Genomic DNA, 17,468 nt, shown 5'->3' with positions numbered 1-17,468 from the left:
TCAAAAATACATATATATATAAATATGTGAGGATGTATTAATTAACTAGTTGGGATAGGGATCAGGGGTAAAATCCTAAAAACAACAAAAAAGGATTAATATATGACCTAGTAACCCCACTTCTAGAAATATACCCCAAAGAATTGATAATAGCTACTCAGACAAATACATCTTCATAGCAGCACTATTCACAATAGCCAAAAGGTGGAAACAGCCCAAATATCTTTCAGTGGATGAATGGCTAAACAAATTCTGGTATATACATAAAATGGAATATTATTCTGCCATAAGAAGGCTTGTGATATAAGCCACAACAGTCTTGAAAACAAGCTAAGTGAAAGAAAGCAGACACAAAGCCACATATTTTCTGATTCCATTTATAGGAAATATCCAGAAGAGTTACATCCATAGAGACAAAATGCAAATTGGTAGTTGTTAGGGGCTGGTGGTAGGGGAAATAGGGAGCAACTGCTTAATATGTAGTTTCCTTTTGGGATAATGAAAATGTTTTAAAAATCAGAGGCAGTGGTTACACTATATTTTTAATGTACTAAATGTCAATGAATTGTTCACTCTAAAATTGTTAATGTAATGTCAATTTCACCTCAACAAAAAAATATAAAAATTTTATAATTTAAATGTTTACATATGCTATAAAAATGTAGTTCATGAGTACCCTAAGGAAAGAGATCTAATCCCATATCATATCTTAGAACTTCCACCCACCCAATGTAAGATTATTTTAAATTATTTCTTAAGACCCTTGGGGGGGAAACTTGTAAGTCACAGATCACAAAGACAGAGAAAAAAGATGAAAAAATAACCCCCCCCAATAGTCATTTCATTTTTGTTTACACTTCAATTCTCTACACAATGTAATTTGATAGTGAGAAATCAGATATATTAGAAGTGAAAGTAGGATTTAATTATAATATTCAAAAGGCAAATTTTAAAAAAAATGTTAGCCAGGTTTAAACTTCAGCCTAAAAAATACAAAGAGGATAAACATATATATGCTGACAATTACCTTTCACAATAATAGGGCTATGATTATTCCTTACCTCGCTATCTAAAAAATCAGAAAGTAGTTTTAGAACATTCTTGGCTGTATCAGCCTCTTCTTCAGATTCTTTTGACTCTTGCTCTTCATTAGTGTTTACTTCTGCACCTTCACTTTGAATAGCTTTGATTTTTTTCGTTTTAAATGGTTGAAATCCAAATGCCATCAGTTGGTCAAAGATTGCCTTTAAAGCACTTATTTTTATTGTCACATCATCAATTTGCAAAACCTAAATCGAAACATCCCCCACCAAAAGCAAATTAGGTATATTTTTATTGTTTATGCTACATAAAATTAACATATATCTTATTACTAATCTAATTGCAACAACAGTGTCAAGTCTATATAAATATTTTTTAAAACTTAAAGTTTATTTTATTTTTTTTATTTATACCATGACACTTTTATATTTCCTTCAGAAAAATTCTGTCTTCAGTCAAAAAAAATCCCTGAACTAAAGTCAAGCTGAATTACATTATTTGTTCCTTTTATATACAAAAAAGTATATGTTTAACTATGATTTTATTATTTTTTTAAGATCTAGAAAAACTGTTCAATATATTGCAATTGTTTGGGGCCATCTATCAAGATAAAAACATTACGTTCTAACCAATGAAAAGCATTCATTGGAACATCAGTACTCTTCTAGGTTATCAAGTTTCATTACAGAAATTTTTCTCTTATTAGCTCAATAAATTCAGATTTCATTAATAGTGAATTCAGTTTTCATTGAACTGGACTTCTTTATAAAAGGAAGTGAACCATAAAACCCAGCAGTTTCTATGAGTCTATCCTGAATCCATAAAACCCAGCAGCTTGTATGAATCTATCCTGACTTAAGAAAACCAAATTCTTACATACCAAATTTCAAAGCCATGAAAAAAATAGAGCTGAATATTCCTACTATGAAAAGATTTACTATATTTTTTAATACACTTAAATTTTGGTCACTAATAAGCTACTTGGCTATACAGCTTAGCCCATAGAATGAAGAAAAATCACCCACAAGTTGGTCAAATGAATGAATTGAGAAAAATGGCTCAAAATTACAAAACTTCGAAGGAAATTTCAAGACACATCTATTACATATTTTCTTATGGCAAGACTTGCAAATCTGCCAAAGCCAAATGCTTATTTATAAGAATGTACTGTCATGACTATTCTCTACAAATTCTAAACATGCTACTCTCAACAGCATCTTGGTTTTCCTTGTCCTTCTCAGTCCCTCACTGGCTAGCAATAGCTCTCAATATGGGATATTTATTTAAGAAAGATTTCTAAATGAAATAATTTCCCTCTCCTGCCTTTCTAACAAGTGTGGATATATTTATTAAGTCAATTTCTATTACTAAAACTTGATTAAAAAAAAAAACTGATATCTTACTCCCCAAAATACTGCTCTTTTCCCTTTATCTAAAATCTTCCAATGATAGCTCTGAAAATACCTTTATAAAGATAAATAATTGAATCTACTCAGTGGTTAAATTCTTTTGATTGTGAACCCCTTTGAGGACCTAATAAGAGCCCACCTCAGAATAACATTCAAAATATAGGCAAAATTCCACACACAATTTATTTTACTGCATTTGTATCTGGTATCATTCACATTTTTTTTTTTTTTTTTTTTGCGGTGCACGGGCCTCTCACTGTTGTGGCCTCTCCCATTGTGGAGCACAGGCTCCGGACGCGCAGGCTCAGCGGCCATGGCTCACGGGCCTAACCGCTTCGCAGCATGTGGGATCTTCCCGGACAAGGGCACGAACCCGTGTCCCCTGCATTGGCAGGCGGACTCTCAACCACTGCGCCACCAGGAAAGACCCTAAACTTTCATTTTTAAAAATTTTAATTCTATGACAAGGCTGCTATTAACTGTTTTGATTTGAAATTAAGGTAAAATTATGGAATGGTCTTGATAAGAAACATTCATTTATTTTTCACATGAACTTGATTTTGACAATTCTTTTTCACTACAGAAAATTATATAGGAGCAAACAGTATCAAGGCTCCTATAGCTCCGTCAAATGGGGTATGAGTTAGTATTAAATAACTTCCTAATGCTCCAGGACACTTGTAAGCATTAAATTCATATTAATTTCTTCTGTCTGAAATGACCAAAACACTTATTATTGATGTTATGTCAGCAAAAATTAAAAGGATCAAAATCCACATTTCATCTTTAAAAGTCAAGTGAATTTATGTGTCTTTGGAAAGGGTTCTATGGTATTTCTTTTGCTGCAGTACTAGAAATTTTATATAGTTGTCTAACTCTAATCTCCTCTACTTGAAAACAACAACTTCTCAATACAATTTTTCATAAGTACTCATAATGGTATATAGGGCATCTTAATGAACATTTTGCCTCATTTGTAGAGTAAAAAGTGCTATACTTAATAAGCTAGACATAAGTGAACCCTTCACTATCAAATTTTCTAGTAAGATTTTTCTTCCACTTAAATAAAAAGTAATGACCAGGGGTCAATCTAGCATTTAATGACCCATCCTCTAGAAAACCAGGAAATTGAAATACAGAACTTACTGGTTTAATTTCTTAGCAAAACCTCTTTGAAAATGTAGTATTTTATTTCCTGGGCACCTATAAAGCCAATAGATTTCACAATAGTAAACAAGACTCCCTTTAGAATTACTACCAGAATCACTCATGCCAGTACCTGCTGATATAAATAGTAATGACTTTGTATAACACAGGGAGATTCATTCATTCATCTTGGAGCAAAACCAGATGTATGGCCAAGCACTATAAATGATTCATCTGGACAAAGTACCAAGATTTTTCTTCCAGTTTCTTTGAAAAGAAACTGTACACCATTTTAAAGATAATACTTGACATTCTAAGTTTCCAAAAGGATCTCACAATAATAGAAATTTTTCTCTGATAACAAGCATGGGATGATAAATATAAACAAAGCACTGCCAGGAATTTAATCCTTGCACATTAAATGAACTGATTAGATGTCAAGTACTCCAAAAAAGGAAATTACAACAAAATGAAATTTCTGAGGACTGCCTTTTGACAAAAGTATGGTTTTAATTTTCTTCCTTTGATACAAGTCACAAACAGTTTGACCATTTCCAGAACACATGACTTCCCCAATTTCTCCCTAATTGTATGTTTTCTTTTTCTTGGCAATGTCATATGCAACATTAAAGGATGCTTCAAGATAAGGATTTTATGTTGGGGGAAAATTCAACTATTGGTTGAGTCTTTTAATATAATCTTCATAAAAATGATAATCCATGTTGTCATGTGTTATTTTCCAGTTGAACATGCAAAGCACTCCCATTCACCTGTTGCCAAGCAATTTGCACTAAAATTCCTTGCAGCTTTTTTATCCCATTACGTTTGACAACACCAAGAGGCTACATTAATCACACTGTCTTTTTACATGGGGAGGTGGAGGGAAGTATATTTTCCAAATAAAGCTAGGCCCAAAAATGTTAAAACAGATGTCCAAAGGAGTTAAAAAGTCAAATGCATTCTACTGATACACTAGACTTAATCCCCTCTTGTCTACTCAGTAGCACTCTAGCAACTGCCCTCTCTTCCCTATATTCCGTTTTTTCCTTTCAAATGGGTCATTCTCATTAGGATTCAAACAGGCTGTAATTTTCTCCATCCTAAAATAATTCAAACCAAACCAAAAACTCTTTTTACCCCATATCCTCTCTTGCTACCACTCCATTTCTCCTAACAAAATAAAATCTTGAAAGAGTAGTATACACTGGCTGTCTCCAATTCCTCTCCCATAATTCTCTTTGGACCACTCCAATAGGCTTTGCCCTGTGCATAAACTACGGCACATGAAAGTCACCAAACACTTCCTTACTTGCCAAAAGTGGTCAACAATGAATCCTTATCAACCTGTCACCAGCATTAGACAGGTCACCCTGGCCTCTCTAAAATACCATCTTCACTTGCCTTCTAGGACATCACACTCTCCCCTAACTATCTACTTCACCTTGGTCTTTACTGGTTCCTCTTCATCTCTCTTACCTTAAATGTTACCTGAGGCCTAGGGAACTATAAAGTTGAGATCTCCTCTCCAACTATACTCATTTGTCAGGTAACATCCAGTTTCTAGGCATTGGATACTATTACAGAATAAAGACTTCCAGATTCCTCTCCCCGGCCTGGGCCTCTCTCCTATCTCCAAACCCACTTAAAAATGCCTATTCAATATATCCACTTGTACCTCAAACTTCAAACTTACCATGTCCAAAACTGAACTCCTTACCTCACCTATCTGCCGTAAAACCTGTGATTCTGTTTTCCCCATCACAGGAAAGGGCAATTCCATCTTTCCAGTTATTCTGGCCAAAATCCTGTTTTCTTCCACTTCTTTCTCTCACACGCCACATCAAATTTATCAGCAAATTCTATAGATATTGTCTTCAAACTTAAATTACCATCACTTCTCATGACCCCAATAATCACCTGGTCCAGGTCATCATCACCTCTTTCCTGGATTATTGCAATAGCTTCCTTATGAGTATCCTTCCTTCCATACTGTATCCCTATAGTTACTATAAGGGATCTGCAAACTATGACTCATGGGCCAGTTTGTTGCCTGTTTTTATACAGCCTCCAAGTTAGGAATAATTGTACATTTTTCAATGGTTAAAAAATAATATCTCATTATTATATGCTAAAATTATAAGAAATTTAAGTATCAGTGTCCATAAATAACAAGTTTTACTGATCTACAACTACGCTTATTCAATTATATATCATCTATGGATGTTTTCATACTACCACAGCAAAGCAGTAGTTGAGACAGACCACATGGCCTGCAAAGTCTACAATATTTACTCTCTAGACCTTTAGAAAAAAGGTTTGCCAACCAACCCATGGTCTAACCAACACTATATCCAGTCACAGCATAAAAATCCCCTACTCAAAATCTTCCAATTCTGGGACTTCCCTGGTGGTCTAGTGGTTAAGAATCCACCTTCCAATGCAGGGGATGCAGGTTTGATCCCTGGTTGGGCAACTAAGCCCTTGTGTTCTAGAGCCCTCAGGCCACAATTAGAGAGCCCATGTGCTCCAACGCCCGCACACCACAACTAGAGAGAAGGCTGCATGCTGCAATGAAGAGCCCACGCCACAACAAAAGATCCCACATGCCGCTACTAAGACCCGACACAACCAAATAAATAAACAGATAAATTTTTAAAAAACAAAGAAAATAAAAACTACCAATTCTTTCCCATCTCATTCACTGTGAAGGCTACATCTTTACAGACTAGAAATCCCTAGAAGACATGGATGACCAGCTGCCTGCAAATCATTTCTCCTACTATTCTCCTCTTTGCTCAATCTGGCCTAGCCATATGAGCTCCCGCTCCTTTAATATGTGAAGCAAAGTCCTACTGATGGACCCCTTCCCCTGCTCTTCCCTCTCTTTGGAAACCTCTTACCCAGATCTACAAGGTTCATTCTCACTTCCCTCTGGTAGCAGCCCAAATTTTGACTTATTAGTGAGGTCTTTCTAAACCAAACTGCTCCCTTTCCCTATTCCCAGTCCTCATTCCCCTTCTCTGCTTTATTTTTTTCCATCTGACATACTACATATTGTTTATTTTTCATTGTGTATTTCCTCTTCTAAAATGTAAGCTCCATTAGGACAGCAACTTTTATGTTTTTCATTACCTATCTTATTGTTTTCTAAAGTCTATAATAATGCTGGGCATATAATATACACTCAATAAATATTTGCTATATGATTAATTTTTTAAATACCTTAAATAATTGACATTTCATCTTTCTTCTACAAAAAAGTTTTAATAACAAAAAAATCAAAACATAAAAACTGAGCCCTTAAAAGTCATCCATAATCATCATCATCAACAAGCCCTGGAATCAATTAAACTTAATAATACTAGCAAAATCACCACAGATTGAGTATTTATCTCAAGAAGTATAATCAAGATTTTAATCACAAGATAAATCCTACCTGCAATAGTAATACAAAGTGTTTACTCGCAAAATCCTGATTCTGTAGTCCACAGCATCCCAAGCACAAAACAGCCAGATTTCTTACTGTAGGATGAACACTTATTATTCCAGGAAGAATCTAAAATGAATTAGAAATTAAAATAATTTTGACTAGGATAAGAAATTTACAATAGTATATTTTTTTAAATGCAAATTTCTGTATGATTTCGCAGACCTACTTCATTTCCATGTAGTCTATTAACCCAAAAAAGTCAACTTTTGGTTTAAAAAAAGGTAAATATTAAATCAGTAAAACAGAAGAATACAGTCAGAGCAAAATATAGTCTGATCATGAGATACCTTCCCTCCACCTGCCAAAACTGACTCAATGGCTTCCCAATGCTCATAGAAAAGATAAAACCCCTTAACATAATATGTGATACACCTCATTGTGTAGTCTTTCCCAGTATCACCTTATACCATGCTATCTCTTGCTCTCTGTTTATTCAATTGAGCTGATTTCAATGCCTCCCATTCAGTGCTGTCCACTAGAAATATAATGCAAGCCAAGTATGTCATTTAAAAATTTTTTAGTAGCCACATTAAAGTGAAAAGAAAAAGATGAAACTAATTTTAATACATTTTATTTTACTCAATATAGACTAAATATTATCAATACAACATGTAATCAATGTTAAAAAATTGAGATTTGTTTTTTAGCTGTGGCTTTTTTCATGTTTATAAAAAATTGAGATAATCTCTGTTGTCTGTACTAAGCGTTTGAAACCCAATGTAGTTTTACATTTATAAATATGTATAAATATATATATATATTTGGACTAGATTTAATAGCCACAGGTTTTTAATATCCACATGTGGCTGGTGGCTACCATACTGAAGAGAGTAGGTCTAGATCATTCTTCCCTCTTTGTCACATAGTTAACATCTACTCAAACATCACCTCAAGGTCACCTTCCATAAACAGATGAAATCTCATTATCATAAATTCACATATGACCATAAAGCTCTTCTTCACAGCAATTATCAATGGCATAAGCTTTCACTTGTTTATTTGATTGATGCCCCCCCTCACTTGACCGGAAGATCCAAAAAGGGCAGTCTATATGTGTTCTGTACACCATATACACTCTATCCCCAGCACTGGGTGTATAGATGTTCAATAAATATTTGTTCACTTAATAGATGATTTTTATTTAAAGCACAGTAATTTCATTAAAATATTATAACTCCTATATTTAAATACCTTACTCATTTACATCCCTCTATAGTCTCTTTCAATCTTTAGACAGATTGTTTTTATATACTTAAAATCATTATGACCATTCAATTTTGTGTTCTTTCTTCCCTCAATAGTGTTTCCCCACATATATATGTAAGTCTTCATATCTACTACTTCAACTGTGCAATTAATTATACCATCATTTATCATTCTCTTGCAATAGAACCAGACATAAAGTATACAAGCAGAACTTTAAAAGTATCACTTTTCACTAGACATCTGCTTTGTTAAAAATAAAACTAAATTCTAACGGTTTAACAGATCTAGTTTTAATCAGCTCTGGACTGTTATAAACAATAATTGGTTTTCTTTACTATATTTAGAAACTCATGACAATCCAAGGAACTAGATTTTAGATCACATTCATTGGCTGTTTTTCACTAATCCCAAGTAAAAACAATTTGGGGAGAATCCTGGAAGAGGTTGGATACATTCAAAATTTGCTTTGGATAAGTAGCACTATTAAAAAGAATACTCTAAAGCTGCATGTCTAATACTGTCGCCATTAACCACAGGTGGCTACTGAACACTTGAAATATGACTAGTCCAGATTGAGATGTGCTTTAAGACTTAGTATGAAGAATAGAATGTAAAATATCGCAATAAAATATTGATTAAATGATGAAATTATAATATTTGGGGTATACTGGGTTAAATATATTAAAATATATTTAAATTAATGTATATTAGAATTAATTTCACATTTCTTTTTAATTTTTAAATGTGGCTACTAAAAATTTTAAAGTTACATGTGGTTTGCATTATATTTCTATCAGACAATGTGGTTCTAAAGGCTTGTGGTATTTATATCCCTCTGGTCAGTAAAATGGAGATTACCTATGAAGGGTTACTTTAGTAAAGTCCTTAAATATATAATAATATATATAATATATATATTATATATATTAATATATAATATATATTATATTAATATAATTAATATAACATATTAATATATATATATATTCTCAGTCTTTCTACACAGCAAAATTCTGGTACTTAAATATTTCTTATGTACCTCAGCATTTCCTCTTACTATTCAAAAAATGAAGATATTCTGCATCTCTTTCCAGCATAAAATAATTTTTTCAAACTTTCTAAAGGAATAATTATAACTTATATACCAGGTCATTTACATGCATTATCTTAATCTAATCCTCACAATATGAAGCAGCCACTGTATTATTTTTTCTTTTTTACCATTTATATTTATCAGATGTTTAAAATCGTCTTTTCATTCTTTTGAACCCCAAGGAACATATTACTTATAAAATGATGAAGGCGTGAGCTAAAATAAAGCCTCAAAGTGCACCAACATACCAAAGATTCAATGATGCCATTCATGGTTGCACCTATACCTGTTGAAGTGCACATCTGTTTCAACAGTTCATAGCATAAAATAAGACACTTCTGTAGTGTTTCAGCATCATTCTAAAATGAAACACAAAATATTCAGCATTAGTAAAAATATATTCTGCCCATCCCTTAAATGTTTACTTTCTCGAGGCTTTTTGTCCAAGATATGTTGTCTCTATACACACTCCCTGCACCTTATCCAGTCACAAAACTTACCATTTATAAGCTGGTTCAACTATTTTCTAAGTTTCAGATTCATATATAAAACTGCCATAAGACATTTCCTCTTGTATGGTCCACAGGCTTCCCAAACTCAAAATGGCTAAAAGGGAACTAACCAATCATTACCCAAATTCCTCCTCCTGTGCTACCTCCATAAATTTCGCTGCCATCTACCCAGCTGTCCAAACCAAAAGACCTAGGATACATTCTTGACTCACTCTTCTCCTTGTTACTAATTCTTAAATACTTCTCAAATCCATCACTTCTTTCCATATCCACCATCATTATCTTGTTCAGACTGCACTCATCTCAATCCTACATTACTGTTAACAGTCTTCAAACTAGTATGCCTGCCTGCAATTCATTTCCTGAGTAACAGTGATCTTTATAAGACATAAATCTCATCTTTAGTGGTTCACCATGATCTTTGGGTAAGGGACAATTTTTAAAATATTGTTTATACAAGGCCTTACATGAATTGGCCCTTAATTTCTTCCCCCCAGATTTATCTCTTATCTCTCCGCCTCAATTCTTTAGTCATGTGGACCTGAAGTTTTTAAACACAACAGGCACTCTTTAACTTCTAGGCCTTCACACACGTCATTCCATCTGCCTATAACGTTCCCTTAACAACTCACTGAGGAGAGATGACACAGAGTGCATTAAAAACACAATCAAAGCCACTTGCCTGGGTTTGAATCCTGCCTCTACCATTTACTATCTGTATAACTTCAGGCAAGTTACTTGCCTTCTATAAAGTAAGGATAATTGTACCAATTCCGTTAGGTCATAATGAGAATCAAATGAATTTATACTTGTGAATACCACAAAAAAAGGATCCTGTAACTACTTGCTTATACTACTTTTATTCAAATCTCAAGCTGAAACATTTCTTTTGGGGAAGCCAATACTGCCCTCTCCATAAAACCCCTATACTTACCTGAACATAGCATTTATTATACTATAATTATACTGTAATAGATTTATAACCCTTAAAGTAGGACAAATGAACAGATAAATGGTCAAAGCAAGTAAAGTTAAACAGATAATATTAATCATGATAGATCACCCTAGTTGAAATTTTCCTAATTCAGACCTGCAGTTTATATAATTTTTCAGTTTATATTTTCATTTTTCACTTTAAATTTGCTCCTCAAATTTAAGAGCCTATAATTATCCATTGACTTGGTCAAACAAAAGAAATAAGCTACTTAGCTATGAAAATAAAATTCAGGCATACCCATTGGGAAGGTAGGGTGTTAGAGCAGGGATATCTATGGCTGCAGAGCTCAAGGACATAACATAACTTACAAAACTCTCCTGTATAGTAAACTCTTCCCTATCCAGCATTCTCTTTATAAGAATAATCAGCACTTCCCAAACCAAAACTACAGTAATAAATGATGTTTACTACAAAAGGCAAGATCCTAAAAGACCTCCTGAATTAAAGTGAATAGCAAATATTATAGTAATTGATACCATTTTACCTTACATTAAAATAATATTCGTGTATCAAATACAACTAAGTTAATTAAAAAAGACTGCTGAAACGAAGCTTTAAATGTTATTAGATATATAAGTTTAGTATTTCTTTTTTAAAAATTTTTATTGGAGTATAATTGATTTACAATGTTGTTAGTTTCAGGTGTACAGCAAAGTGAATCAGTTACATATACATATATCCACTCTTTTTTTTTTTTTTTAAGATTCTTTTCCCATATAGGCCATTACAGAGTATTGAGTAGAGTTCCCTGTGCTTTACAGCAGGTTCTTATTAGTTATCTATTTTATACAGTATTTCATTTAAAATAACAAAGTTACTTAGCTTTTTCTAAAAACAAAAGAGTAATTAAACTTTAAAAAAAATATGTGTATAATGGCACTGTTACTATAGAAATTCTTTTCCTAGCAGTGGAAAGGTCATGAGTCTTCCACAAATAAGAGAAAGATGCATTTTCCTTTTCTAAACCATTCAAGACAAACAAAACAGAACAAAACAAAGAGAAGGAAACCACTGGAAGGCAGGTTTCCTTGGCAAGGAAGAAAGACTTCAGATTCTAGGGATTAGCATGACAAGGGAGCAAATCAAATAAAGTCTTAGCTACAATAATTAAAGTTCATTAAAGCCTTTCGAAGTGCAAAATAGAAAGGAACAGGCAGAAAAATATTATTTTTGTATTAGTTCATGGTATTGTTAAAAATCCCTCCTAGGGCTTCCCTGGTGGTGCAGCGGTTGAAAGTCCTGCCGATGCAGGGGACACGGGTTCGTGCCCCGGTCTGGGAAGATCCCACATGCCGCGGAGTGGCTGGGCCCGTGAGCCATGGCCGCTGAGCCTGCGCGTCTGGAGCCTGTGCTCCGCAACGGGAGAGGCCACAATGGTGAGAGGCCCGTGTACCGCAAAAAAAAATAAAAATCCCTCCTAAGTGAACATATTCCAGCAGCTGAGTTAAGAAAACAAGGTTTAGTTGAGATGATTAACAGTAGCTGAAATTTAATATGAAAAATGTATCTATACCTTCTCTATGTGGACTTCTTTAATTTCAAGTTGCTCTGTCTCTTTCAATAGGTTTATTTTGGCATCTTCTAATGCTTTTATTTCTTCTTTTAATTCTGATGCTTGATTAAAATCCTGTAAGTTAATGCAATTTTCCAAAGCTGCTTTTGCCTCAATAAGTTTAACTTTTATTTCAGCCATCTAAGAAAAGATATAAATTGTGTAAACACCAAACAAAAACTATTAATGTGAAATCTGTAGCAAACTGAAGAGTATTATTTAAAACCATTTCAACCATCTAGAAGTTAAGCAGTCAGGTACATACAGAAAAAGTGGTAGTCTTCCTGAAACAGAGATTGGCAAATCTTTCAGACTGACATAATCTGATAACATTTTAGATACTCTTATATAGTTTAATAGTTAACCAATAATTTGACTTTGTGTAATTTTGAAAATGTACAAGAAGAAATAAAAGACTTGCGCAACTACAATATACTCAAGCATTTCTTTAATTTAGAAGACAATTACCTTGAGTTCCTTCTTTCTTGCATCAGCTGGATCATTATTAACACCAACAGTAACAATGGGTGCCCGAATCTCTGAGATAATTTCTGTAACCTGATAAGTTATAATTCAGAATACATGCTTTAATATATGTTATATATGAGAAAATGACATCTAACTGTTATACAAAACTCCAAACTGTATCCACAATCTCTTGAAAAATAGAGCAAAATATACAAGCAAAAATGGCACACATTCTATTTGCTAGACAATTTTAGAAAAAAAATGACCAAACAATACATCTGACTAAAAACTCTTAAGATTATGGGAAGATAAATAGGCACATAGACACTGAAGATAAATTCTCTTTCATATAGTGCTTTAAAACAGAAAAAATGAAAAGAGCATCTAATCTTAGGCCCCATAAAACTAAAATTTTCTGCCTAAAATCCTCAACTCCCTCCCTTGTTCAGCTCCAATGGAAGTGGAATATAAAAAATTAGAATACTCTTTTATTCTTCCTTTGGGTATACAAGGCATAAATAATGACAGCAGATTAAACACTTTTCTTTCAGAGCCACTAGGCATTGGAGTTGGCCAATTCAGGAAAAAGCTGCATCCCAAAGGAAGGTACCTTAAGCAGGTGCTGGATAACCACTAACTGGGGATGTTGTAGAAAGAATTTATGTTATGTATATCTATATAAGGAAGGAGTGGAAAAGACAACCTTTGAATTAACTCGCAACTCCAAGACTATACGATTTTATGAAAATCAACGATACAGGCCTCTCTTTTTGGGCTACCCCAGAGAAAATAACACTTGAATATAGTAAAATAATAGATAATATTTATTTCTGTATTTACCAAGCACTTTATGAACATTGCTTCATTGAACAATGAAAGATAAATTTCATTGTTATTCTTATTTTGCAGACAGGTAAAAATTCTAAATTAAATAACTCAGGCAAAGCCACAAATCCAGAAAGCATCCACGGGGATTTGAACCCAGGTATGTATAAATTCAGTTGGCCCTCAAACCTTCTAGCAACCAATGCCTATATGTCACCTCTTCCCTAACCTGCTCCATTTCAAACTGATTCAACACAATGATAGGTATGGTAAAAGAAAGGAGATATTTTTTAAAATGTGTGTGTGAGAGAGATTTGGTTTTAAGAAGTTTAAAGACTTGATAAAGAGACAAAACTAAAACAAAAGCAATTAAAGCCAAAAGTACTGAAAAGAGAATAAGACAACCCTCAATGTTATTGACCAAAATCTTTTATTTCTATCAAGAATGAAGAAAATTACTTACAATCTGTGTTCTCTTATTATCATCTATAATCATGTGGAGCAGTCTCTCAACAAGAAAAGAAATTAGGGATATTGGGGTGGTGGGTAGAGTAAGAATCTCCTGTAAGATAGCCAGCAGTCGTTTCCTGCATTCAAAAAGAACTATTTTAATTTCAGTACAAGAGTAGAAACACATTATATCTCTAACATTTCACCTATTCTGCAGACTTAACTACAGACTTAATTTGTCTTCTTTTTTATATTTATCACTATAGGTACAAAAATATATGTACAGACTTTAGACCAAAATTCACGTTCTGAAAAAAAATTTATAAATGGCCCTATAATCTTTCATAAATCAACATGATGAAATGACAAAATACCATAAGTGAATCAAATCTTTTAGACTGTATTTATTAGAGAGGACTAGTAATACTAATAGAAATTTTTAAGCAAAAACCTGCAATTTTATTGATTTATTCTGAAACAACTGAATTAGAAACTTATATTTCCATATATACATATATTCATATAGAGAGAAATTAGGAGAAAGAAAGAGAGACAGTATATAAATATATTTCCTCTTACATACTCCATATATATTATATAAGAAGAAAGAGAACACTTCATACAACACTTTAGGGAGCTAGATTAAATATATTTAATCATATTGTAACAAGACTATATTTCAACACATAAAATTAGAAGCGCAAATTAGAACAAGGGTTTACATTTAAATGTACCTTCCTCCTTCTTCATTGGTATCCAAAAACTTGATAATTAGAATCAATTGTTGACCTATAAACTCTTTTGTCATCAAATTGCCAATATAAGAAAAATCACCTCTCTGTTCTTCATTAACAACCGGAATGCTCTGAATATAACTAAAACAAGCACAATTAATAAGATGTAGAATCTGTTTAGAAACATTAAACATTAAACAGCTTCCCACTACGTCAGGTCATTTTCTGCTCATATCAGTCCAAATATATGGATATTTATACCATGTTATACTAATCCAGATCTACAGAGTAACTTCTGTGTTATTGTCATGAACTTCTGTGAACTTACTGGCTTGATTCAAAATAATTTGGAAAATATATTTTCATTAAAGATTCAAATTTCCTATGGGAAATTTTCAAAAGGTACATATTTGTATCTCTCAAAATAACTAATTATTTCAATGTCACTAGTATTCTTAATTATAAAGTTCTAAATCCCATCTCCAAAATCCAATTATTCAGAAAGAGCTAGTCTTCCCTCATCATCCTTAATTAACCATTATTTTGTTTAAAAGAATAGTAGTAGAAATAGTAATTACATAAGTAATGCATGAATACAATGACCTTTTTAAAAAAATCAGAAAAATATAGATAGCTTCATGAATTTGTAGTACCATTGCTTAGGGGCCCTACTAATCTCTATATTGTTCTTATTTTAGTGTAGGTGCTACTAAGCAAGCACCATCAACTACCCTTTTATTTTTACTATCACTGCCCAAATTAAGGCCTTTTACAGCCCTCACCTAGATAACATTCAAGAGTCTACCAGAAGGTCTCCTTTTTTATGTGGAACAAAAAAAGCTACTTAAAAACAGAATTAAGAGTTTAAGTAGAATTAAGAGTTTAAACCTATACAACTAGGTGCCTTTAGGTTGGAAATAATATATGAAATGATAATCCTGATGAAAAATGTCATTTTAAATTGTCAACAAAAATCAAGTTATAAACACTGCAGAATAATGATAAATGAACTGACTCATAAAATGACAGCCAAGAGTAAATAAAAGCTCATAAATCTCTGGCAATGATATTAGGACCTTCAAGGGCATCAGCCACCCTTTGGATTCTAGCAGGAAACTAAACAAAAGCTACAAAACTGATAATTATCAAAATCAATAAATCAGTAGAGTTACTGATTTCTGACAAGCTAAGAAACCTTCACTCACCTTTGAATCCCTCCTACTTCTCCATCCCAGCTTTAGCACAATGCATAGTATCAAGACTTTGAATTTATTTTTAAAAATACCTAAAGAGTAGTTGTTTCATTAATAATTACAAATCCTGAACTGCATAAATACAACTTAAAATCGACCTACCAATTTTAATTACCATGAAATCGTCTCTTTCCAACCATTTTTAAAGGTAGTCATTATAATGAAGAGACCACTCAAGAAAGTCTTTTTTTAAACTCTCTAAGAATTTAAGGTAGCTTTCTTAAAATTCTATTAGTGTCCCTTTTTCTTACTCAAATTTGATAGGCCTCATTTAACATCCCCGATTTCTCTCTTTATGTGAACACCTCAATTAACAGGAAATCATTTTGTATCAGCATTCTGAGTCACTAACTCTTCCTGCTACAAAATGTCTGAGAATACAGTTGAGATTATCAAGAAACAATTTTTCCATTTAATTTTGTTTCTGTTCTTGAGAAAACGAATCTTATCTAGTGACACTGCTCCAAAAAGAAAATCATCCTATTTCTTAAGTATTCTTTCAATAATTAAATATGATCTTTAAAGTTTTCCTTTTTATATGTGAAAAAAACAAGTTGATCCAAGTAACTTATTTCAAAACTCACAGATTAAGTGACAAAGGAAATATAAGAATCCCTGACCTCTTAAAGTTAGAGGAACCAAGCTCTTTACATGTCAATTTTCAGTAACTAAGAATTAATCAATCTGTGAACCAGTCTTTGAGATGCTCACCCTGTTATTTAAATATAATATTTAACATTTCCTCATATTTTCTTATATTTTTTCAATCTTCTATGAGCACTTATTACTTTTATATAAACATATATTATTAAGCATTGCATCAAAATTCATTCCTTTTGGGTACATTTCAACATGGCCCAAACAGCATTATAATGAATACTCCAGTTAAATATTAAAGCCTGAAATAATTACCCTTAAAACTCTAAGTAGATTCCCACGTTTTTCATGTTACTATGAGCTCAAGCTATAAGTCTCCATATCGGCTCACATTTAAGATATTTATGGATTCAATGTTTTGCATACAAAATTCAAATACGTTCTTAGCTTTGCTCCCTAACTTATATGTGGGGCCATTATACACGAAAGCAGGACACTATATTTCACACCAAGAGAATTCAGGCCCATAATCCATATTATATGTAAAGCTTTTTAAAAAATGCATCAAAATCATGACGTTAAAAATCTACACACCAATATCTATTGAAAAAATATATAACCTTTGGCCCAGCAATTCCACTTCTGGGAATCAACCCTACAAAATCCCAAACATACATAAAAATGTAAAGAAAGTT

General features: G+C 32.8%; 1 protein-coding gene and 1 pseudogene across 1 annotated transcript in view; both read right to left on the bottom strand.

The window, feature by feature from the left end:
- NCAPG (non-SMC condensin I complex subunit G) overlaps window positions 1–17,468 on the bottom strand; it is a 46,884-nt gene that overhangs the window by 14,337 nt on the left and 15,079 nt on the right. The window contains exons 8-14 of the mRNA XM_022566869.3: window positions 14,924–15,064; window positions 14,203–14,326; window positions 12,915–13,004; window positions 12,408–12,587; window positions 9,634–9,744; window positions 7,033–7,152; window positions 1,062–1,289 (exon numbers count right to left, since the gene is read on the bottom strand). Coding sequence (XP_022422577.1) covers window positions 1,062–1,289; window positions 7,033–7,152; window positions 9,634–9,744; window positions 12,408–12,587; window positions 12,915–13,004; window positions 14,203–14,326; window positions 14,924–15,064 — 994 coding nt within the window. The remainder of the gene's footprint in view (window positions 1–1,061; window positions 1,290–7,032; window positions 7,153–9,633; window positions 9,745–12,407; window positions 12,588–12,914; window positions 13,005–14,202; window positions 14,327–14,923; window positions 15,065–17,468) is intronic.
- LOC115801981 (U6 spliceosomal RNA) lies at window positions 15,544–15,644 on the bottom strand (annotated as a pseudogene).

This window comes from Delphinapterus leucas, chromosome 5, assembly GCF_059928025.1.
Source record: "Delphinapterus leucas isolate spDelLeu-1000000601 "Yukka" chromosome 5, BTC_Dleu_Yukka2, whole genome shotgun sequence".
In the NCBI taxonomy this organism is placed as follows: Eukaryota; Metazoa; Chordata; class Mammalia; order Artiodactyla; family Monodontidae; genus Delphinapterus; species Delphinapterus leucas.
The sequence above is the reverse complement of the archived record's forward strand: the minus strand, read 5'-3'. Positions and strand labels throughout refer to the sequence as shown.